The following is a 24,264-nucleotide window of genomic DNA, read 5'->3' as shown; positions in this document are numbered from 1 at the left end:
AGTAGGTTGCTTCTCCATCTGGTACCATGCAGTGCCACAAAACATGACTAAGTGAGAAGATGGAGAAGTGTAAAGGACGTTAGACACCGGATGCATATTAACTTCTTTGTGCTTAATTCTGACAAGACAGATGTACTTGTGCAAGAACCACATGCAGACAGAAGCAAGCTTTCTGATTACATAATAACTCTGGATGGCCTTTCACTTACATCATGTCCAGCAGTAAAAGACCTTGGTGTGATTATTGACTCCAGTCTTTGATTTGAAGCTCATGTAGATAATATTAATAGGATAGCCTTCTTTCATCTCAGAAATATTGCTAATATAAGAGATACATAATATAATAATATTATATTATTATTATATAATAATAATATAATGTTTCTACACAATGCAGAACAACTACCTCTAGTTACCTCTAGGTTGGATTACTGTAATGCCTTGCTGTCTGGATGTTCCAGTAGATGCATAAACAAGCTCCAGTTAGTCCAGAATGAAGCAGCAAGAGTCCTTACTAGAACCAGAAGATATGACTACATCATCCCTATCTTATCCACACTGCATTGGCTCCCAATCAAATTTCGCATTGATTGTAAAATACTGCTATTGATCTATAAACCACTGAATGATCTTGTGCCACAGCACGTGAGGAAAGATCTGGTCTTTTATGATCCGAAACGCCTACTTCAATCAAAAAGTTGAGGCTTTTTGTTGGTACCTCAAATAGTGAAGGCTACAGCAAGGTGCAGAGCTTCCTCTTACAAATCCCCAGTTATGAAACAGCCTTCCAGTTAGTGTTCAGGACTCAGACACCCTCTCAGTGTTTAGTCTAAGTCTAGGCTGAAAACATATTGTTTAGTCAAGCCTTTTGTTAATTGTTTTTTCTTAGGTACAGGGGCAGGTCTGGAGGGCTCACGGTTACAGAGTGTTGTGGTGAACTGGGATGTTTGGATTCTGTCCTCACCCCACTCTCACACGTTCACTCAGGTTTGTTGACGATGGAGTGGCTGGATACTTTATGTCCCAGGGCGCCCTCATGTCTGTTACCTTCTGGCTCTCCCTTTTAGTTATGCTGCCATAGCTATTACTGCTGGAGTCCCTGCTTGCACTCTGCACACACTTTAGATTGTGTTTAACCATTACGTGACAATGAGCATACCTACTAATCTGTGTTTTTCTTTCTCTCTCTCTGTCGAGTTACACACGCTACTCCTGAGATACCAGTGATCCTGACCCCTTCTGCTCTCCAGACCTGCCTGATCCATCCTAGTTCTGGTTAGAGTTTTCATCATCTGAATCCACTAGGTTTTCTCATAAGTTCCTGGTTACATAGTTGCACTTTTTGGCTATACAGTATACAGTTATAGAAAGAAAGGATTTACAGTCACATTATCCAGTGTCACCCAGCTGAGGATGCGTTCTCTTTTGAGTCTAGTTCCTCTCAAGGCTTCTTCTTCATATCGTCTCAGGGAGTTTTACCTTGCACCTATCACCTCTGGCTTGCTCATTAGGGATAAATTTATAAATTCAAAATTTACATCTGGAATTTATATATTTCTGTAAAGCTGCTTTGTGACAATGTCCATTGTTAAAGGCACTATACAAATAAAATTGAAGTGTCTCCTGAGCTGGGAGACCAACTTTCAATGTTTTCCACTGTGTGATTATATAATTTTAAAAAAAATTGCTTAAACATTTCAGAGAATGATTTGGTAATGTAGACCCTAGATATTTGAAACACCTTGAGACTGTAAAGGAGAGGGAAGTGATTGCTTGCTGCTGAGCTAGTGGGTTAACTGGGTACCTATGCTCTTCGAGCTTAGGTATTCACTTTGGAGGGATGTAGATATATAACAGTAGGTCATCAGCCAGGGCTGGCCAATAGCATAGGCGACATAGGCAGATGCCTAGGGCGCAAAATGACAGAGGGGCAAAATTGTCGGAAGTGCAACCTTTCATGACAACTGTGTGCCCCCTACCCATATACTGAGCAAAATTAATTGTGCCAATTAACATCCTTTCACTACTGATTAAATTTAAATGGTTACAATAACATCAAGTTGACACTGACAAAAAAAACTTATGAGTTGACAACATGTCATGTTGGACTAATTTAAATACTGCCTGCATCATGATGTGATTATGATGCATTAGTTATGTCACTAGTTATGTCACATCATATGTTGAAAAAATGAGTGAAAAAAGAACAAAATTTATCAGGTGCAAAAGACAGGTGCACAAGGTACGTGACCCAGCCTCTCCATCCACCGCATATCAACTTCACTCTGCCAATAAAAAGACCTCAAGTTCTTTGTCTACCTTGTCCTCAACTTTGACTGCTGCTGAAGAGCCCCCCCAGTTACTCATCTACCTCCACCATCACCTGGTGTTGAGAAGTCCCCAAGTTCTTCCCCTTCCCCCATGAATCTCTCTGTTGCTTTTAATTCTTGTGTGATTTTTTTTAAAACAATCAGAAGGTAATTGTTACAAGAATCTTGTGTTACTCAGATTTATTTGTTATTTATCACCACCAGTTATTTACTTCATATTTATGTTAATGTTTAGCATTATTTATGTTATAAAATTTGAGTTCATTTGAAAAATAAGTGTTTTAAGTGTTTTCAGTGTTTTGTTGGTGGCGGTATTGCCTAGGGTGCCAACAGAGCCTGGGCCAGCCCTGTAATCAGCATATAACACCACGCCCCCTGCTCCAAGCTCCCTGCAATCACGGGTTAATGGTTGGAATATCTAGATTTTCTCTATATATCTAGAACCTCTCTATAAGTAAGATCTCCTACAGAATCAGAATCAAATTTATTGTCTCATGGTGGATTCTGATGTATATATGTTTGTGTAGTACTGCTTAAAAGTATTATTTTTTATAGTATTTGTTATTTATATTATTTATACTTAGATCCAGTGTGATTTGTCCAGAGTTGGTACACATCGCTTTTATTACTCTCATTCCTTAATTTGGTGTCCTAGAAGTCCTAGAGGGAGGGGCCAGGCTTTGAGGATGCATGTATGGCGCTGAGTTGTCTAATCAGTGGGGGAGAGTAATAAAAGAGCAGCTGGAAACGCCAGGTGGGGAGAGAGAGAGAGAGAGAGAGGCAAACGTGTTTTATTTTGGTTTTGTTTATTATTAAAAAGCAATGACTCGTAATCACACTATCCAGTGTCCTGGTTCCTCTCAAGGTTTCCTCCTTTTCCTATAACTGTGTTGTGCTATGGTATTAAGCTAGTTGTATAAAGTTGTTGACAAGGCTGTTATTATGGCTAAGATAGCTGGCAGAGTTCATTGTGCCACAATGAAGTATGTGGCAGATTAGAAAGCAGTTAGGAAAAGCTTAGATATAAAATGAAAGCTGTATAACAATGTTAATGCTCTCTTATTATGAAAGTGCTGACAAGAAATCCTTTAGCCAACAGAAAACAGATGTTTGACAAGGCTAATGCCAGCAATGTATCACGATCAACAAGGTTCAGGATACTTCTCCATCTTGGAAAATGTGTAAAGCCAGATATTTGACTTCCATTGAAGGGCAGACACAAAGTTAATTGTGTTGAATGGGCCCAGATATACAGGAAGGTACATTTCTAAACTGTACTGTACACTGACAAGTACACAACAATGTTTTGTGATCCTGGTGGGTGGAGCAAGGGTTGGGTCAGAAATTAAGCACCTCATTCTCTCAGACTGTCATAACAGCAAGGAGGTGGTGTAATGTTTTGGGCTGGAACAGTTGGTGGTGAGTTGGACCCTGCCAAGTTTTTGAAGGTGTAAAGTTGACCACAGTTGCTTATACTGAATTTCTGGAAAACTTATGACCCATGGCATAAAGACAAAAAGATGATACTCATTCATGCATGGTAACACTCCATCACATACTGTCTAGAAGACAGAAGAGTACTTGTGTATGTGTCGTTTGCTGGAGTGGCCAACATCTTCACCGAAATTTTATCCCACTGAGAACCTATGGAGCACCATTAAGCAATAAATTTGATGGGTATTGAAGGAAATGTGAACATGGGAGGAAGGCTTTGGAGAGCGCGACTTGGATTTTTTTTCTTATACTGGCTTGAGTTTTTCTTTTTAACCAGAGCACTCTTTTTTAACAGCATGCTCTTTCTCCTCGAGTCCTCCTCCCATTCACAAACTGCCCTTGACCATTGCCCCACCTCTACAATTAGCAAGAAGTATTCTAAATGTAGAATCTATCAAAGTCAGTGCATCAAAGACTCATCTCAGCCATATCTAACCATGGCAATTATATATATATATATTGTTATCTTGCAAGAATCATTACAGCAATTATCATTTCAAAATTGACTAAAACTGATAATTCTGATAACATCTGATAAGCAGCTGGAATTTTAAAGAATGTTTAATTATGTCATGTTAACACTGGTATTAGTGCAGAACTACACTACTCAGCCCACATCACATGACCTGGTTTATAATTTTTGATTTGACCTTGTTTGTTTATTTTGTGCCTCCTTTAATAAAACCGCCTGCACTTGCATCAGACTCCAAACTCTTATAAGTGATTATAAAATTATAAGTGATAACTTATCAGTTATCAGTTCTAATTAAATATTCTTTAAAACTCCAAACTTTGGTTAACAACCACTTTCATGAAACTAGTTTTCACCGTCGTTTCATATGTTCGTGTAATGGGGTAACACAGAGGACAAAAGTGCATATTTTTGTAAATTCAGGATATCTACCCGAATATTAAATAACTGATGCCATACTGTATTTTGACCATTTATATACATTTGTATATAAACCGTTTATATACATTTGTATATAAATAATGCAAACATGGTGCGATTTTCACTAGTATTCATATATAAAGCGCTGTAATTCCTACACCGTTCACCCAATTTGGATGCAAATACCCTCTGGACGGTGACCTTATTTTCATTATTTAATTTCAGCTCCTAAGTACTGTGGTAGACAGTTAAAATAACAATAACTTTGTCAATGTCCAAATATTTATGGACCTGACTCCAATATTTTTATTTTTGCATACTAATATGCAATACAAAACAAATATGGGTGTCCTGTTTTAAAAAAAAAAATTCCTTATTCAAAATGCAGATTACACACTGCCATGTGGTTTGTAACTCTAGATTTCAATTCTAATATGACACTGAGATATCAGAAGTAATTTTTCAATAAATGTAGCTATTTTTTTCCACTGAAACAAATATGCATACCTGTGTTGGAAGCTCCCGAAACACTGATAATGCAATCTATCTTAACCGTTTCCCAGGGGTAAACACTGGTGGTGTCTGAAGTTATGGAAAGATCAAATGATGGCCCTGAGGAAAATAAGGATATAAAATAGAGATTAATGGCAAGCATCTTTAATACTTACCTATATCGAGCAACAAGCAACAGGTATAGACAATTCCCCCTCCCCCTTTTCACAAATATTCTCATTGTAGAAGTCCTAAATCCCTGAGTTACACCTGAGAGTGGAGAACAGAAGAAATAAGTTCTATAGCGATTTGTGAATTAGCTTTTCAAAACCTTTTCAATGATCTTGAGTGGTGGTTCCTAACTTTATAGCCTTTCCAGGACAACTTGAAGCCATCCATCCATTTATTCCCAGTATCCCCCAAAATTATAGTCTATTATAGTCTATTTGATGGATAACAGGCAACACTATCAAAATTCATACATTCAGAAAAACTAAGCATCCCCATCTAAAGACATCTATTCAAATTTTAAATATTAATGGGATAATGATTTATTTATTAAGCCCTTACTTGTGTGCTCGAAGTTAATCTGAATTTTATTTGACTCTCCTTTCGTTATCTCCACCCAGTTATGCCCATCTGGCTTAGTCCATGCTGCAACTTCACAAGAATAGAATCCTCTATCCATCATCTGCACATTCTGGATTCTGAATAAGAACTCCGTGTTGCCAGTCTTCACTAGACTCAGGCTATCCTGCCGGCTAGACTCATGCCAGTCCTCTAACTTGAGAACCAGGTCAGGGCTGAGCGAAGCAAGTTTGTGACTGGGTGCACCTACACCATACTGGACCAATATGAGGACAGAGAGGGCCACACCTTCCCAGAGGTTCTTAAGTTTAGCCATGCAGGTCATTTCAAAAGTGGAGCCACTGAAAGTTGCTTGTCGTTTGTGGCGGGCGATCACACTGATGCCAGGGCCTGGAAGAAGGAGTCGGGGAGGCTGTGAGGAGGAAGGTGACTTACAGAGGTGAGCAATTGTATCCTAAATTATCTTTTTTAGGCATACTAAGCAGTTTAATTTCACATTTTCCTTGGCTGCTGAAGATGTATTTGCATGACTGTATAACAATTATTATAAAGTGCAAATTATTTCCAAGGTACAGCCTTAAAAGTGTGTGTGTGTGTGTGTGTGTGTGTGTGAGTGAGTGAGTGAGTGAGTGACAAATTACATCAAAAAACATCATGAATAAAATTCCTCATGGAATGACTGTTCAGCAAACACAACAGCACCAGGTATTAGTACTGAGAACAGCACAACTATTAAAGATACAGTCAGCAGAAGCTTGTGACCATAGATTTTGGTTGGGCAGGACAACATCAAACAAAATTAAGCTGAGAGACTATAACACTTGACATATGTTATTTGGCTAAATAACATGAAAGGGTCTTTAACAACTATTTAACAATTTAACAACTTAAAAGACTCCAATTCTATCCCTGGTTCTTCATACTTTTTCTATCTCAGACTTGCTGCACTATGGGTCTACGGTGTTCCATGGAACATGCCCACAGAAATTCAACCTTCGGTCAATCTTTTTAAGTCTGTCCATATTTCCTGGGGTTTGGTAACCAAATTTACAGTATCTCTAACACTCCTTGACCCCTTGGGATAGTGGAAGTATGGTTTTGGGATTTGTATGAAGCTGATGGGGAATAGAATTGGGATATTATTTGGAAGAATGTATTTGCATCATCTACGAATTTTGCTCACCAGTTGATTCATTACAAATTCATACACAGATTTTATATAACTCCTCAGCGCACATTCCAAATGAAAGTAACTACTGATAATTTGTGTTCTAAATGTTCTTCAAATGGTTAGGGCCTGTTTTAGTAAACCACAAGAAACTACTACTGGCTTGCTCAATTGCTGTTAAAATTTTGTACTGAACCTATCCCTTCTCTGAAATCAGTCCTTTTAAGTTTCTTTGTAGATATACTTTTGCTGGAAAGGGCGACTGCCAGGCTACATCATGCAAGAGCTACCACCGTGGAATTTTTGGACAAAGGAAACCATAATGGAGGAGGCTTAAAAAGCAGGACAATTAAAAGAATAAATTCATCAGTGCTTGTCTCCTATCACTGTTAATATTAATATTAAGTTACATTAATATTTTTAAAAATTTCTTTAATATGGAAAATATTGTTAGTTATTACTGTTAGTTATCATTATTAGTGGTTAATCAACTTATTTTTTAACCGTTTAACAAGGCTTGATACTCTGTTGACTAATGTTTAATATTAATGCATTAATATTTAAAAATGCTTAGTAATACAGGACATGTTACTTATCAATACTACCATTAGTTAATGATTAACAGTTAAAAATCTATTAATTAGTAATTTAGTAATGGTTAAGACTATATTAAGTACATTGTGGCATATTTTTTGGCTAGTGATCCAGGCTTGTGATCCTAACATCTGCTAAGTACAAGCATATTTTAGCCTGAATCCTGCTTGCCTATGCCAGGAAGCTGGATGGCAGGAATGCCAGAAATTGGCTGTATATGAAACTTTTAACAAGATAAGGACCTCAAACTTAGCTCAAACTAACATAAAAATGTGTTTGAGGACACAAAATCAATGTTTTGCAATGACTATCTCAGCCTCTGCATTTGAACCTTACTGAAAACATGTGATCTAAACTGAAAAATTAATATCTTCAAACCTAATAATATAAAGGAGCTTGAAATGTTCTGCATGATAGAGACATCCAAAATCCCTCTATTTTTCCCAGCCTTGATAAAGGAGGACTTATTGCTGTTATTCTCTCCAGGAAGGGCTTCATCCCATATAATTTTTAACCTGCTGATGAGTAACATTTAAGTGGAATTATGAAAATTCCCTCACCCTTGGAGGCCAAGCTGACTTTTAGTACATTAGCTTGATGTTCTGATGTATTTTTCCAGATGCCATGGCGAGTGAGTGTCCATGTTGTGACACTGCAAACATATTCCCCTACATCTGCATTTGTGGTGTGGAGCAGGCGGAGCTTGAAGGTAGCTGGTTCAATTCGGGTTACCAGGATGACACCTGAGTCAATGCGGTCCCTATATTTATCACTGGGAATGACAGCCCCATTTTCATTCAGTGAGGCAATAACATCAGTGCCAACCTGACCGCCACCGAAGGAGGCAGCCGAATAGAACCAACAGACACTCAATCGTTTACCCCAGAAGTGGGAAATGTTGGACACTTGACACAAAAGCTCTGTGGGATCACCTAAGTACTGGGCTATGACTGGAGATTTAAGAGTCACAGTAAATGCTGGATCTGAAAGAAATAAGAGAGAAATATATTAGTGCAAAATAACAAGTGCTTCTGAAAAAATGAAGTGGTACATCAAGAAGCTTACTTTTTTGTTTTGACATAAAAACCACATATGCATGATAGTAGAAATAGAATGATGTAGTAGGATGTAGTAGTAGATTTTATTTACTGAAAAAATACAAGTCATTATGACAGGTTGGTAAAATTAATCAGGTAAAAGCCAGAAAATCATACTATATGAAACAAGGAAACAATTAACAAAGACTAACTGACTAATAACTGAGACTAGGAACTAAGGAAGGTTTCCCTAAATTCTATATTTTTTCTATTTATTGGGTGAAATAAAGCGTATAATTACAAAAGACAAGGACAAACACCCTCACGTGTTATGCGTTTTTTTTTTTTGTGTTTTTTTTTTTTAACATAACAGTTAAAATTTAAGCCCCTAAGGAGAGCTTCGAATGTCAAAGTGTTTGAATTTGGAGAAGAAGGAAAGAACATCAGTTTGTGAAGTGGAAATCAAGGCACACTTAGGAATGACAGGGACTTATATACGTATTGATACCAAATACAATACCAACCAAATACAAACAATACCAAAATATATCAGATATAGTGGATGGGGCCTGACGGAGACAAGACATAAACCCAAACACATATGGACATATAAACAAGCACAAAAAAAGAAGTAGCGCAGTTAGCACTCACAGCTGCGACGCGCAGTGAGAGCTGCAGTGTGCACTGAGAAGTGCAATATGTGCTGGGAAGGGGAATATGTGACACCCCCCACTAGTTCTACCTCTAGACGTTCTACTCATGTTTGATGCTGAAAAATTAATTATCTTTTACACATTGCATACATTTGACTTTGGTCATTTCCTGGATTAAACTTTACATTTAATCCAGGTGGTATTTATTAAAGTAACATCCACATGAATGCCAAGACCCAAGGTTTCCCAGCAGAACATTGCCAAGAGCATCACACTGCCTCTGCTGGTATGCCGTCTTCCCGTAGTGCATCCTGGTGCCATCTCTTCCCCAAGAAAGCGATGCACAAGCATCCAGCCGTCCACATGATGTAAACGAAAGCGTGATTCATCAGACCAGGCCACCTTCTTCCATTGCTCCTTGGTCCGGTTCTGATGCTCACGTGCCCATTGTAGGCACTTTCGGCGGTAGACAGGGGTCAGCATGGGCACTCTAACCGGTCAGCACCTACACGGCCACATACGTAGCAAGCTGCGATGCACTGTATGTTCTGACACCTTTATCATATCCAGCATTAACTTTTTCAGCAATTTGTGCTACAGTAGTTCTTCTGTGGGATCGGACCAGATGGGTTAGCCTTCGCTCCATACATGCATCAATGGGATTGTCACGGGTCACGGGTGACCCTGTCGCCAGTTCACTGGTTGTCCTTCCTTGCACCACTTTGACAGGTATTAACCACTGCATACTGGGAACACCTACAAGACCTGCCGTTTTAGATCACAATTTGACCCTTGTCAAAGTTGCTCAGATTCTTATGCTTGCCCATTTTTCCTGCTTTCAACACATTAATGTTATCAATGATCGGTGTGTGTATACACACACACAAGGTAGCCTAGTGGTTAGCACTGCTGCCTTGCACCTCCAGGGCTGGGAGTTCGACTCCTGCCTCTGCCCAGTGTGCATGGAGTTTGCATGTTCTCCCCGTGCTCTGGGTACTCTGGTTTCCACCCCCAGTCCAAAGACATGCACTGTAGGCTGACTGACATCTCTAAACTCTCCGTAGTGCATGTGTGTGTGTGTGTGTGTGTGTGTGAGAGATTGTGCCTTGCGATGGGTTGGTACCCTGTCCAGGGTGTCCCCTGCCTTGTGCTCCGAATCCCCTGGGATTCAGGGACCCTGTGTAGGATAAAGCACTACAGAAAACAGATGGGTGGATGGACTTTAAAGTCAGACAATTTGATAACTATATACACAACAAGGTAACCACATCCATACAGCAATTCAAATCTTACTTCCAACAGATCAAACAAATTTTTCCTCTTCAAAATCACAAATTTATGTACTAGATCCCTTAGATACTCATTTCCTTGAACAGACACTACTAGAAACAAACCTCTCTAAAAAAATAATCAATTCCTCCCTTAACACTGGCCATGTACCTAAATCCAGCAGTTATCAAACCCCAACCTCTCGACCCTTGTCAGCTGTCAAACTACAATATCAAACCACCCCTTTATCTCTAAGATCCTAGAAAAGGTTGCAGCTCATCAGTTAGACTCATATCAACATAGGAATAACATTCATGAAATCAGTCAGGATTTAGGTCTCATCACAGCACTGAGACAGCGCTGGTTAAATTGGTAAATGCCTCTGTACACCACCACGATGGATTTTTAAATCAAGCAGTCAAGAGGTGATTGAGTTGTAGACTTTCAGCTTTAATTCAAGAGGTTTAACAAAAATATTGCATTAACCGTTTAGGATATACAGCCATTTTTTGCAGAGTCCCTCCATTTTCACAGGCTCAAAAGTAAGTGGACAAACTAACAATCATAAATATTAAGATTATTTTTAATACTTGGATGCAAATCCTTTGCAGTCAATGACAGAAATCTGGAATCCATGGACATCACCAAATGCTGAGTTTCTTCCCTTGAGTACTTTGCCATACTTTGTCTGTGGAAAGCATGTAAGTGAAAACCATGCTCAATTGGGTTGAGGTCATCAGACGTTTAAGAACATTTATCTTCTTTGCTTTATGAAGCCCTTGGGTTGCTTTCGCTGTATGTTTTGGGTCATTATCCATCTGTACTATGAAGCGCAATCCTCTTGGTTTTGCAGCATTTGACTGAATCTGAGCAGAAAGTATAGCGCTACACACATCAGAATTCATTCGTCTACTTCTATCAGCATTCACAACAATAATCACCAGTGACCCATTTCCACTGACAGCCATACATAGTCCTTCTTTTTAAGAATGAACCAAATTGTTGATTTGGCCAATTCTAAAGTTTCTGCTATCTCTCTGATAGGTCTGTTTTTTTTTTAGCCTAATGATGGCCTCCTTCACTTGCACTGACACCTCTTTGGACCACATATTGAGCGTTCCCATGAAACTCTGGAATCAACTTCAGACCTTTTATCTCCATAATTTGTCAAAAAAAAGAGGAAACAGGCCACACCTGGCCATGAAACTGCTTATCAGTCAATTGTCCAATTACTTTTGAGCCTGTGAAAATTGAGGAACTTCCTCAAATATGGCTGTAATTCCTAAATGGTTAATGAAATATTTTTTGCTGAACCCCTTAAATTAAAGCTGAAAGTCACTTTCACTTCACTCACATCTTGATTGCATCATTTCAAATCCACTGTGGTGGTGTACAGAGGCAAAATTCCAAAATTGTGTCACTGTCCAAATACTTATGGACCTGACTGTATTTCTACATTGCTGTGGCTCACAAGTGATTCCTCCACTTCCATATAAGCAGAGTGACATACCAGTGAATCCTTCCCTTTAGGTTAGCTTTAGCCCCCAGCTTGTTCACAAAATGTGAGCACTGACCTAGAGCCCCTGCAACACCGGAGTATATAAGTACTTCCCTATCAGGATGACTAGTTGCATTGTGGACAGTCCCAACAGCAACTACTAAGCCAGAGCCATCTGAAAAACCTGAAATTGAAAGAAAGATGGAAAACAAGGCTTGATAGCATATTATCAATGCCCTCAAAATGAAAGCCGAGCAAAAGTCAATCTGTTTGCGAATAGACAGAAAACTTACTCCCCAATGTGGCTCACAAACAGGGTAGAGAGAGAGCCTTTGTCTACGCAAAAACAAAGTTTTAGGGTTTTTGCAGTCAATTAGAAGTGTCTCTTTCTTGATCTACCCTAAAAGTAGATATAGTAGGTACATGCAGCATATCTCCTACCCTCACTCAAAACAGAGATCCCAAAGTGGGTTCTGGCATCTAAGCAGTTTATGCAACATAACAATGGCCAGATGAGTTGGTGCACTGCATGTGCTATCAGTCAGCATGCAGTGCACTGGGGTCATGTCATGCTGTGGCCAAACCCAGCATTCCTTACAATGGTATTTAAACAGCTGTATATTTGTTTGGTGAGGGCTCACTGGCCAGTTGTTTGTGTCCTTTGGGGAACACCATAAGAGGGCCTTCTGTCTAAGGACTGATTACTCCAATGAGTAAAGGAAAGCAGGTCAAGAGGGGCCTTTTTTCCATTAATCCTTAGGCGTCTGAGGCATTTTTTGGATCCTGGAGACGTTATGATATGCCCTGATGTTTGTTCTTATTTCAGTTACTTACAGCATATTAATGGCAAAACTCTCAATACACTATATTCGGCACAATTTCTGCTACAATAATATGTGAGCAACCTATATGTACATGTATTTTTGAGAAAATCAAGTTTAAACATGGTTAGTAAAAAAAATTAAGGACACTGAGATAGGGCCATAAAACACATACTACGTATATTTTCACAAGACCTTTGAGTACTGGATTATGTATCCCAGAGTCTTTGTTACAACATGTTGTGAAAAACATCCTGTTCATTCATTTAATTAACTTTTTAACTTTTGTGTGACACTTTTTATTTTTCAAAGGCTGTATGCAAGGGAGAGTCAATGGCCATGAATTTCGATGTCTTTCACCCCTGGGGAGATAATGACCCACCCTCTAAAGAATCTGTCAAGGTGGACTGTCACTGTGGAAACTAAAAGAAAGAACTTGAGGAGACTAAAATAAAGAATGTTTTTGTTTGTAGTTATATATATATATATATATATATATATATATATATATATATATATATATATATATATATATATATATATATATATATATATAGTTAACCAGGAACCAGGAACTGGCACAAAAGTGTTTGCCTGTGTGCTCAAAAATGTGCCTTTCACTCTCATTTTTTATATTTTGATTATATTGTGCACTATGTTGTAAATAAACTACAATCTCAAATTCTTCTTTTAGCTACTCTCCTCAAATTCTTTCTTTTAGTTTCCACAGGGGCATTCCACCTTGATAGACTCTTTGGATGGTGGGTCATTATTTATATATAGTGCCATACATGCACATATACTTTACAACATATTTCACTTGAACTATGGTAATATAGTTGGGAAATATGTACGTATCTAAAAATAACACGTTAACTAATGTAAGTAAGAATAAATTTCTTTATTCTTTCTCATCAGAAATTATGATCTGCTGGATCAAGACGCTCTTCAAAATGCAACTGGTCATCATCGGAGTTGTGCTCTTCTTCTGAGGAAAAGGTGAACTCTTCCTCACTGTCCAGGAGAGCTTCTCAAGCAATGAAAAGTCAGTGAATCTGATGAAGCTTGATGCCTCGTTTATCGCATTGATGTTTTTCATGTTTGTATGGCTCACCCAGGTCATTATCGTATGAATAGTGCACGCTGCGGGAGGATGTGTCCAGATCAGCGCTAATGAGCTGAGACAGAAAAACTGTTCCTATCATTAGTTTCATGCACATTACATAATCAGAGAATATTTGTTTTGGATTTGAATCAGTTGGTTTAAAAGTAGACATTTCAAGGTTTCTATAGACGTATATCTCATGTCTGTGCGACAATTACACGCTGAGTTTCAGTTCATTTTTGTGAAGCGCACCAGATAGAAGTTCATGGAGACAGACGTAGTGGAAAGTGCATCCTGTTTGTTTTCTATATTTTACAAAAGTACAACATTTTGTTTTTATTGTGAGTGGACACAAATAAAAGTAGACACTTTACAGTTTCTAATGATGTCTTCCTCTTTTCTGTATGACCATAAATGGCAGAGTATTTTAACTCATTGCTGCTGCTATAAGAAAAAAAATCCAAGTGATCCCGCCTGTGCCCCCGTCGACTCGTAAGGATTAAATGCCATTCAACATGCACGATGGATACATACTAGGCTGCACTTGCAAATATTTGTGATTTAGTGACATGGAGGTCACGATCAACCTTCACAAGACTGAATGCTGCTTCACTGCAATCCATCAATATGCAGTGATTTCCTGACTCAAATTATTGTATTTGCATTATTTATTACTGCTGTTTGTTATCATCTGGGGAGGTGTGCCATGAGGACATGTTATAAACCATCATGACAACCATTTTTTTATTTTTATTTTGAACAATACAGATAATCAATCCCTCCATCCAGCTCAGGTGAACTTTACCATACCAGATAAAATTTGTTATGGCTTTGTCTAAGTCAGGGGTATTCAATTTATCCACAAAGGGCCAGTATGGGTGCAGGTTTTCATTCCAACCAGGCAGGAGCCACAGCTGGTTCCACCTGTTTAATCAGTTGGCCTTGGTTTTCAATAGACACAGGTGTGGCTTCTGCTTGGTTGGAATGACAACCTGCACCCACACCAGCCCTTTCCAGATAAGACTGGACACCCCTGGTCTAAGAACTTGAAGAAAGATTTGGGCAGAAACAGAGGAAGACACTGAAATAAAAACAAAAACCTAGGGAGGATGTTCATTTTGATGTATTGGACCCTACCCGATAATGATAGGGGGAGACTAAAGGAAAGTCTGCTTTCATAGCCGAAATGTAGTTGGCTAGTTGAATAGCAAGATCTCTAAAGCCGTCCGGGCTCAATCAATAGGGAATGCTAGCTTGGTTTATCTATATCAATACACGGTTTCATTTTTATGAAAATTTAGTTTGTATCCAGAGAACGCACCAAATTCTTTTTAGAATAGACTGGACTGTGGGGACAGATGCTTTAGGTTGTTAAGATATATTAAAAGATAATCTGTGTACAGAGACACACTATTTTCTACTCTGTATCATACAATACTCTGAATTCCTAGAGATGTTTTATGGGTAATTGACAGGGGTTCCAATGCTAATGCAAACAGGCATGGGTTCAATGGGCAACCCTGTCACTTGCCACATTGTAAGGAATTGGCACAAATGCGGGCAGAGGGTGAGCTGGATGGATGGATTGATTATCTGTATTGTTCAAAATAAAAATAAAAAAATGGTTGTCATGATGGTTTATAACATGTCCTCATGGCACACCTCCCCAGATGATAACAAACAGCAGTAATAAATAATGCAAATACAATAATTTGACCATTCTATATGGTCAAAGGTCTTTTCCGCATCCAACGATTTTTACCACTGCTCATCGAGGCAATGGCAGCATTAATTTCTTGTAGAGTAGCGGGGCTGTCAAGACCCAGGCTGTGTCCAGCTCTATGATTAGGAAGTCTAGTTATCCAAAAATAGATGCATGGAGTTAAAATGAGAAGGCCGTTCAGAAGTATAAAGTGAGGAGTAGAAGTTGACAAAGACCTTATTAATTTCATTGGGATGAGATATTATGTGACCTATGGTGTCTCTGATCTGAAGTTTTAATCTAGAGGCAATTTGTTGTCTAAGCTGATGGGCTAGGAGCCATCTACTTTTATCGCTATATTCATATGCTAGGCCTTGGTATCTTAATATCTGCTTTCTTGGTGCAGAGTAGGTTAAATTCTGCTTGAATGTCTAAGTGAGTTTTCAACAGCTGAGGAGTAGGTTTCTCAGATAATTTTCGACAGTATTGAATTAGATATGCCCTCCATCTGTCTAATCCTAATTTTCTCCTCACAGGAGGAGCACAAGATAATTTTTCCATGGAGAACTGCCTTTAGTGCCTCCCAGTGTGTTGTATTAGAGACTGAGACTTATTAATATCAAGGAAGAAATCGAGTGAATTTGACATCCTAGTGCAATAGGTTTCTAAAGAAGTAGGGGATTTAGATGCCACTGAGGGCAGTCTCTCTGGTACAGAGTAAATATAATATCATTCTGATCAGATCCAGGCATGATCAGATATAACTATGGCTTGGTATCCAATGTGAGTGACAGAGTCTACGAGCTCTCTATTAATAATAATAATAATAAAAATAATCAATGTGGGAATAGGATCTATGCATTTGAGAAAAGAAGGAGAAGGTTGCAGGTTTTTGTGATGTAAATAATTTCACATCTTTTTACACCTTTAATGTGATAGAGCAACCAACAAACTGAAGTGAAAAAGAAACAAACATTTTAGGGGAAAAAAAGGGGGGGAAAGTACAATATCCTGGTCTCATAAGTGCGCACACACTTATAATGGGGCACATGACTGTGCTCAGAATTAACCAGTTACAAACACATGTATAAAGTAATTATCATACACCTGTCATCAATTAAGTTATTCTGCGTTTTCTGTAGGATTTGATACAAAGCAAATTTGCTACATCTGCAAATAGCTTACAAAGCATGTATAGGATCTCACTGTCAAAAGATATTGATCAGGAGAGGAGTACAAAATAATTTCCAAAATATTAGCTTTACCATGGAACACCGTGAAGGGCATCATCAACAAGTGGAGCAAATAGTGCACCACAGTGACATCACCAAAAACAGTATGTCCCGCCAAAACTGTTAGGGTATCTACCAAGAGACCTACAACAACATTAAATGAGCTCACCTAAATTTTGCCAAAACATGTCAAAAAGTGTTATGATCTGATTAGACCAAGGCAGAATTTTTTGGTTAATTTGACAGGTCTGAAGCATTTCTCCAAAAGTGGAATAAAATAGCCAAATCAAGATGTACTAGACTAAGTTATAAATTTCTTAAAATATTTTAGCCCAATTATCTCACAAAATCCACACAAACGACCTGAAACTAGGCCAAAAGAATTGGGCATTAGAAAAGGTAGATATTTTATTCTTTTCCTCAGCCTTTCTCATGAAAGAGTGGAGGCTGTTATAACAGCAAAGGAGGGATCAACTGTGTACTCATACCCATGATTTTGGAATGGGCACATATGGGGGTGATGGCCACATACTTTTGGCCATAGAGTGTATGTGTAGTGAGCAAACCAACAAACACAAAGTCAAACAAACAAAAAGTATCAAGTTCACGCTGATTCAGACTCAGGAACCGGACTTTCAGGTGTGAAAGCACCCTGAGAGCTGGACCTTGAAAAGAGTTCTTTCACACACAACAATTGAGTAAACTACACAAAGTAACTACTTCTATTTCTACTATTAAGCAATGTTTTGCACACATACACATTTCTATGTGTAATGTAGTCATGCTGATGACCAGGCAATGAACTGCTCTTATCGGACATCCGTTGTTTTCGAGCATCAGTTAGTAATTTTAGACAGTAGGCCATTGTGTGAAAGATTGAACAAATATCTTATGGTCTTAGAGAGCTCTCTACTGGAAGGAAGGAGGGACGATGACATTTTAACTGAAAACTATTAGCCAATGTAGGTCTTATGTAATATTGCATGTCCAAGCATATAGTAGTTGAGGAGTAGCTACTGCAGACATATATAAAAGATTTCTACTGAATTACTTTATTATAAGGCTTTGATTTTTATGTTTGACATAATGGTGAATATTTTATTTATCCACACATAGGGAGAATTGTCTGCCATTTCAGTTACTTATTATGGAAATGCAGAAATTCAGAATGTTCCAGTCAAGTCATGTGGGTTTTTATTGTCATTCCTATATATAGCTTGTATACACTGGAACGAAATGTCATTCCTCCAGGACCATGATGCAACATATAACAGTAGGCAAGACTACATAAAATGCAAATACACAACAGTTTGACATGAGTGAAGAACAGTATATACACAGAACAATAAATAAACAGAACGTGGTCTGTAAATGTAAACTGTTGTGGAGTGTAGCAGCAATAAGTATAAGTATAACTGGTATAGACTACACATAACATGCACCATATTTCTGGACCCGAAGTGGCCGCTGTGTGCTACCATGCCGGAATCTTGGATCTTGGAATGTTTTCTTTTAACCTAAATGTTTATTTAGAAAACCCACACTGGCAAAAATCAGCAACTTACATTCCAATAAATATATCCAACAGTATGTGAAGGCAAATGACTGAAACAAGTAGAACACAACACCAATGGCATAGACAGGGATGATTCCATCACCAACAAGTCTCGTCCTGACTAATATACTAATTTGTGTGCCTCAAATACCTTTAAAATATACTTCAAACAAGAATGACGTTATTGAAAAAAAAAAAACAAATTCAGAATTTTGACCTTGCTGTGAACTTGACCCTGTTTGGATCAATTTCAAAATCTAATCAGTGCATCTGCTGGTTACAGTGATATTTCCATGCAAGTCCTACAAACATTCAACCACCCGTTTTAGAGATATCGTACTAACAAGAATCTCGGACAGCTGGACAGACAGACGGATAGTCAGAAGCACAGACACCCCAAAAAGATAATGCCTCCACCAAATAGTGGAAAGACATAAAAAGAGATGGAATAGAAAAAGAAATTGTGAGCCAGACAGATAGAACAGACAAGATGGATGTTCTTCAGTTGACTTTAGCCAGTTGCTGGGGATGGGAATGTAGTACCCTGGGAACTAAACAAGGAGGGTGTCAATCAACCTTGATTACTCTCTCCAGACCGGACACTCATTACAAACCGCCAGGCCTACTATTGCAACATTGCCTATTCTTTCTCTTCTTTCTCTTTTCTGTCTCTTCTGGTTTTTCTCTTTTTAGTGTTTGTTTTGTCCTGGCTTTGCAGCAGACATATTTCAATATAAAATTAATCATTTGGCAATAGGACAACATTCACAATGTAAGCACTGTATGTGGGCAAGATTAAGGTGTGAGAAAATGTGAATAAAAAAACATTAGAGAAAAAGACTAACCAAAGACAAAGAGGCACATTTTATACAATTTTCTCTTCTCATTATACATTATATAGGCAGTGTATTTGGAAAGAGAAGCTTAGCTCTGCTTTAATCATATTTTAATACCTTGCTGCTTACAACCATCTGTGTCATTAGTATCTTTTACAAGCACGATTGCAAGATTCTTTAAAAATTATTAATACTGAAACACATGTGATTTGAGAAAGAACTGGGTTTCCATGTTCAATGTCCTTTCCATTTCTTCCACCACTCTCAACACCTACCGACTACAAAGGCATCATGGTAGGTTGATGCAAAGAATTTTGAAAATGTTGAAGAGTCTTGATTGTATGATAATTGTATGATAATTGCATTGGCATCTGACCTGACTCATGCCCTATGAAGTGTTAATTTTAAAATTTCAGATTTATTTTTAGATATTTACATTTTGTCATTTGTCATCTTGTTTAAATGAGGTTTGCTTCTCTCTTTGTAATCGTTTCCTGGGCCACTCTTCAAAAATTAAGAGGGACCAAGCAAATGGTGAGTCATGTGTGATATTCTCTTAGACTCTTAGGCTGCAAACTGCTTTGTGCTGGCAATGCCCTCGTATACCTATGGAGAAAGCAATTTGCTGATTTTCTCATCAGTTTTGACACCTGGCGCTCAAAATTCAATCAAATTGAACTTTGATCCCATTTGCTGCTGTTACCAACCTCTGGTGCCAATACTCTGCCTCTTAGCACCACACTATATAAGCTATTAGAACCCTGAGCCATTGAGGAATTTGGTAGGCATTTTTGGACCACCAATGATTTATTATCATATTATTGATGCAATTCAGTGATGATTAAAAATCCAGTTACAGATTGTCAGGTCGATGCAGCACATCAAATTTGAGCTCAAATTCACTTTTGGTTCCTGAGAAATACCTATTTGAACTTAAGTATCAACCCCTATGAAAATGAATAGCACCCGCCAGTGGCAAATTTGAGTGAGACTGCATCAGCTACTAGTAGGTCCCTCCCTGAAACTACCATTCAGGGTTCATGACAATAACATAATGGGAACCTTTTCAACTGCCTTCTAAACCCTGATTGGCCATGTAGCCATGTTTTTTCATCTACTTACAGATTAGCACATAGATGCACCCTCCAGCTTGATCGTCCATATGGTTTGAATATGGTTAGAATTTAATGACGTGTGGTGCCCATATTCTTTATAAAAGTCAAAATGTTTTTGAATAATTACTGAGGTTCACACTCTCCTGAGTAGATTGGCATCAATATTTTGAAGATTGACCAAAAGTCCTAGGTCTATTTCACATATTATGCAAATTATCATAAATTTGAGTGGGTGTGGCTAAAGGGTCCAAAAGGCAATTTTCAGCAAGAGTCAAGCTAAAGAAGAAATTTCTTTCTACACCTTATTTTCCAAGAGATATTTGTGTGCAAAACAATGTGTAGCACCCCCCAGTGACCAATTTGAGTGAGACTGCAGATTACTAGTAGATCACTACCTGAACATATTTTTCAAGTTTCATGATGCTCAATGTTAACCCTGTCAAATGCCTGCTGAAAGCTGATTGGCCAATGGCAGCCATATTTCCTAATTAATTAGGTCATCATCAAAACTCCACTTACAGATTAGCACAAAGATGCACCATACCAAATTTCAGCTCAATCGGATTTACAGTTCCTGAGAAAGTTATCTGACCTGAGCTCTTAGCCCCATGCCCCAAACTTTGCATATGACCTCAGAATCTCCTCCTTTATATGCTGTTCAGGTAGCAGTCATAATTTACAACTGTTTGAGTAAATAAGGCTCTGCCTTGTTAGTATTGATTGACAAGTGGCAGCCATATTGTTTACAAATGTCGACATATTTTTGATAATGATTGAGGTACACACTCAGCTGAGTAGTTTGACACCAAATTTCTCAAGAATCCTAGGACTACAATTCATAAAAGTCAGTTTTGAAGAGTTTGCAAATTTGCAAAAAATCCATCATAGTGGAAATTAGTGGAAGTAGAAGCCAAGGAACAGTAGAAGCCAAAAATAAAGAGGAAAAAAGAATTATGAGTGTACGACTTACGGCTCTCGAGATATAGGTCAAAACAAACACTTGTGCTATAACACCACCATCAGTCTGATGCTGGTCCCTTTACTTACATGAGTAGCGGTGGGAATTCTGCACCAAGTTTGGTGTTTCTATGACTTACGGATTGGGCTGCCAATCACATTTTAAGGAAGACTCGAATAATAAACACAAGCGGCGATCTGTGGGGTCCAAGCAGTCTTAGCAAACATTGCCCCGAGTGGCCAGTCCTTGCTAATGTACATAGAATAATAAAAAGCCATACATGAACATACTTAAGAAGTTTTGTGACAATAGCTCAATGTTAGTTGTGTGAAATGCCTGCTGAAAGCTGACTGGCCGAAGGTAGCCATGTTTTTGGCGTAATTCAGTGGTGATTAAAAATCAATTTACAGATAAGCACATTGATGCGGCACACCAAATTTCAGCACAATTGGACTTTCTGTTTCTACTTAACACCACCCCTTTTCAATGGTTATGTTCCAAACTTTGCACATCACCTCAATCTTTTGCCATACATGCATTTCAAGTATTGTCTAATTCCACACAGGCAATTCATGAAGTACAGCTGTTTAAATAAACCAGTTCCACCCCACTTGGTGGTTGACTGGCATGTGGCAGCCATACTGTACAAATTTCAACATTTTTTTTTTGATCTGCCATTGAACAAAGGACATTGAACATGGAAACCCAATTCTTTCTCAAAACACTTCGTGCATGTGTTATGGAACGGGAACCTGTATATCCTATATTTCCTCTTGTACCAAATCATCAGAAGGTATTAAAACATGATTAAAGCAGAGCTAAGCTTCTCTTTCCAAATATACTGCCTATATAATATATAATGAGAAGAGAAAATTGTATAAATTGTGACTCTGTCTTGGGTTAGTCTTTTTCTCTATGTTTCTCTCAAACAGCAAATTTATATGGGTTGAGCCAAGGAATCAACAAGAATTTTCACTGTGGCTCTTATTTTCCAAGAGATATGCTTACTGCGGTAAGCAAAAACACGAACAGTGCCCCCAGTGGCCAATTTGAGTGAGACTGCATCAGATAGTAGTAGGTCCATACTCAAACCTACCACTCAAGTTTCGTGACAATAACTCAATATTAACCCTGTCAAATGCCTGCTAAAATCTGATTGGCCAATGGCAACCATGTTTTTTAAGTAATTACATCATCATCAAAATTTCAATTACAGAGTAGCATACTTATGCACCACACCAACTTTCAGCTAGACTTACAGTTAGTGAGAAACAGTTATCTGGCCTTAGCTCCCTTATGAATAACCACACCCAAACTTTACACAACCTCAGAATCTTGTCCTGTATATGCCTTTCAAGTTTTGTCTGGAGGCACACAAGCATTCATGAGTTACAGCTCTTTGAGTCAAAGATGCTTTGTCTTGTGATGTGGCAGCCATATTGTTTACAAATGTCAAAATGTTTATGATAATTATTCAGCTTCACATGAATGGTTTGACACGAGGTTCGCAAAAGTAGGTTTCCCATGGTGAGGAAAGGGTCAGTGTGTGGCAGCCTTTTGGTGAGCAAGGCAAAACACTTATCATTTGAAAATAGCCTTAAAGTAGGAGCACAACAGGCACTATTACATCAATTACTACACCAATTGCTTCAATTGACTTTCACATGTACTAAATTTTCTTACAAACCACACCATCTCCTCACACTCAAGAACAGCATGTCAAGCAAAAATTAAGATTTTACCAGACAACACGGCTAACAGTCAAAAACCTGCTATTAACCAGTGTAAGCTTCATAACATTTTTGTGTGACTTTACACACATTCTGTGTTTACTATACAATGTCAAACACTGTGCTGAAAGACTTCACTGCAGATTGAGGATGACTTTCACTTATTGTAATGTCAGCTATATAATTACAATATAACCATATAATATTGCTATGATTTATAATATAGCAATAGTGAAAGCAATAGTGAAGTTTAAATACTGGTCGAGCCTTACCATTATTTATGCTCTTTGTTGTGGTTATATTTCAACATGTCTGTATGAGGAGCACTGATTAAACTTAAATTCAGCCTAACTGTCTTTCTGAAAGCTCAGTTGGGAGATAAAATGCTTGAGAAATTAATTAGAGTAGATTAAACTGAATGAAAAATCTATCCAATAATACATTGACGGTAATCTTTTTATTTAATTTGTTAAAATAAAAGAATAATTGTCAATTGCTTTTGTAGATTACTTTTGCAACTGTAATCTTTGCATTCTCTACTGAGTCACAGGTACTGACCACTGTCACACAGTGCAGACGAGAACAAAGAGGCAGTTTCGGTCTTTATTAAAAGTAATCGGTAATGCAGACAAACCAGAAGAAGCAGAATGTAAAATAAACCATAAACGGGCAGAGAGTCAGGCAATGGGCAAACAGGCACACACTAGGCAAGAATTAACAGGGAACTGACTGAACACACAGTTGTAACAGGTGGCAAACAGATGTTCATGACAAGAAGTCGGGTGATTGGTAATAGGGGTATATGCACAGAGTAACTGGTTGTTAGCTGGCATGGACTTTGGCAGATGACCTTGGGTATTGTAGGTCTTTTTGATCGTTTGTAGTTTCGAGAGCAGGTGAGGTTGCTGTGACAGAAGTCCCCCAATAAATTCATTGTTTGAGTGATTGTTTTAAGCATCTGTCACCCTCCTCTAAGGCATTGCCGTGGAGACAACTGACTTGCCTTGGCAGAAACTATTCTGTATGAACTACTAGAGGATAACATTTATTACACTATCGAAAGTTTTTTTTAATATGTTTTAATCTGTTTTCCAAACATCAGAAATATATAATATTAAAAAAGAGATTTAAGAAGAACTCACACTGGATTATCTTCATAGTTTTCCCAACATATGTATAGGTCTCTACAGTGGGT

General features: G+C 38.2%; 1 protein-coding gene across 3 annotated transcripts in view; it reads right to left on the bottom strand.

Annotated features, from left to right (window-relative positions):
* Positions 1-24,264, bottom strand: part of ptgfrnb (prostaglandin F2 receptor inhibitor b) — a 50,672-nt gene that overhangs the window by 3,860 nt on the left and 22,548 nt on the right. For all 3 annotated transcript variants that reach the window (XM_053229991.1, XM_053229990.1, XM_026932320.3), the window contains exons 5-7: positions 8,119-8,541; positions 5,779-6,186; positions 5,224-5,328 (exon numbers count right to left, since the gene is read on the bottom strand). In XM_053229991.1, coding sequence (XP_053085966.1) covers positions 5,224-5,328; positions 5,779-6,186; positions 8,119-8,541 — 936 coding nt within the window. The remainder of the gene's footprint in view (positions 1-5,223; positions 5,329-5,778; positions 6,187-8,118; positions 8,542-24,264) is intronic.

The sequence above is a fragment of the Pangasianodon hypophthalmus genome, chromosome 26 (assembly GCF_027358585.1).
Source record: "Pangasianodon hypophthalmus isolate fPanHyp1 chromosome 26, fPanHyp1.pri, whole genome shotgun sequence".
Classification (NCBI taxonomy): domain Eukaryota; kingdom Metazoa; phylum Chordata; class Actinopteri; order Siluriformes; family Pangasiidae; genus Pangasianodon; species Pangasianodon hypophthalmus.
The sequence above is the reverse complement of the archived record's forward strand: the minus strand, read 5'-3'. Positions and strand labels throughout refer to the sequence as shown.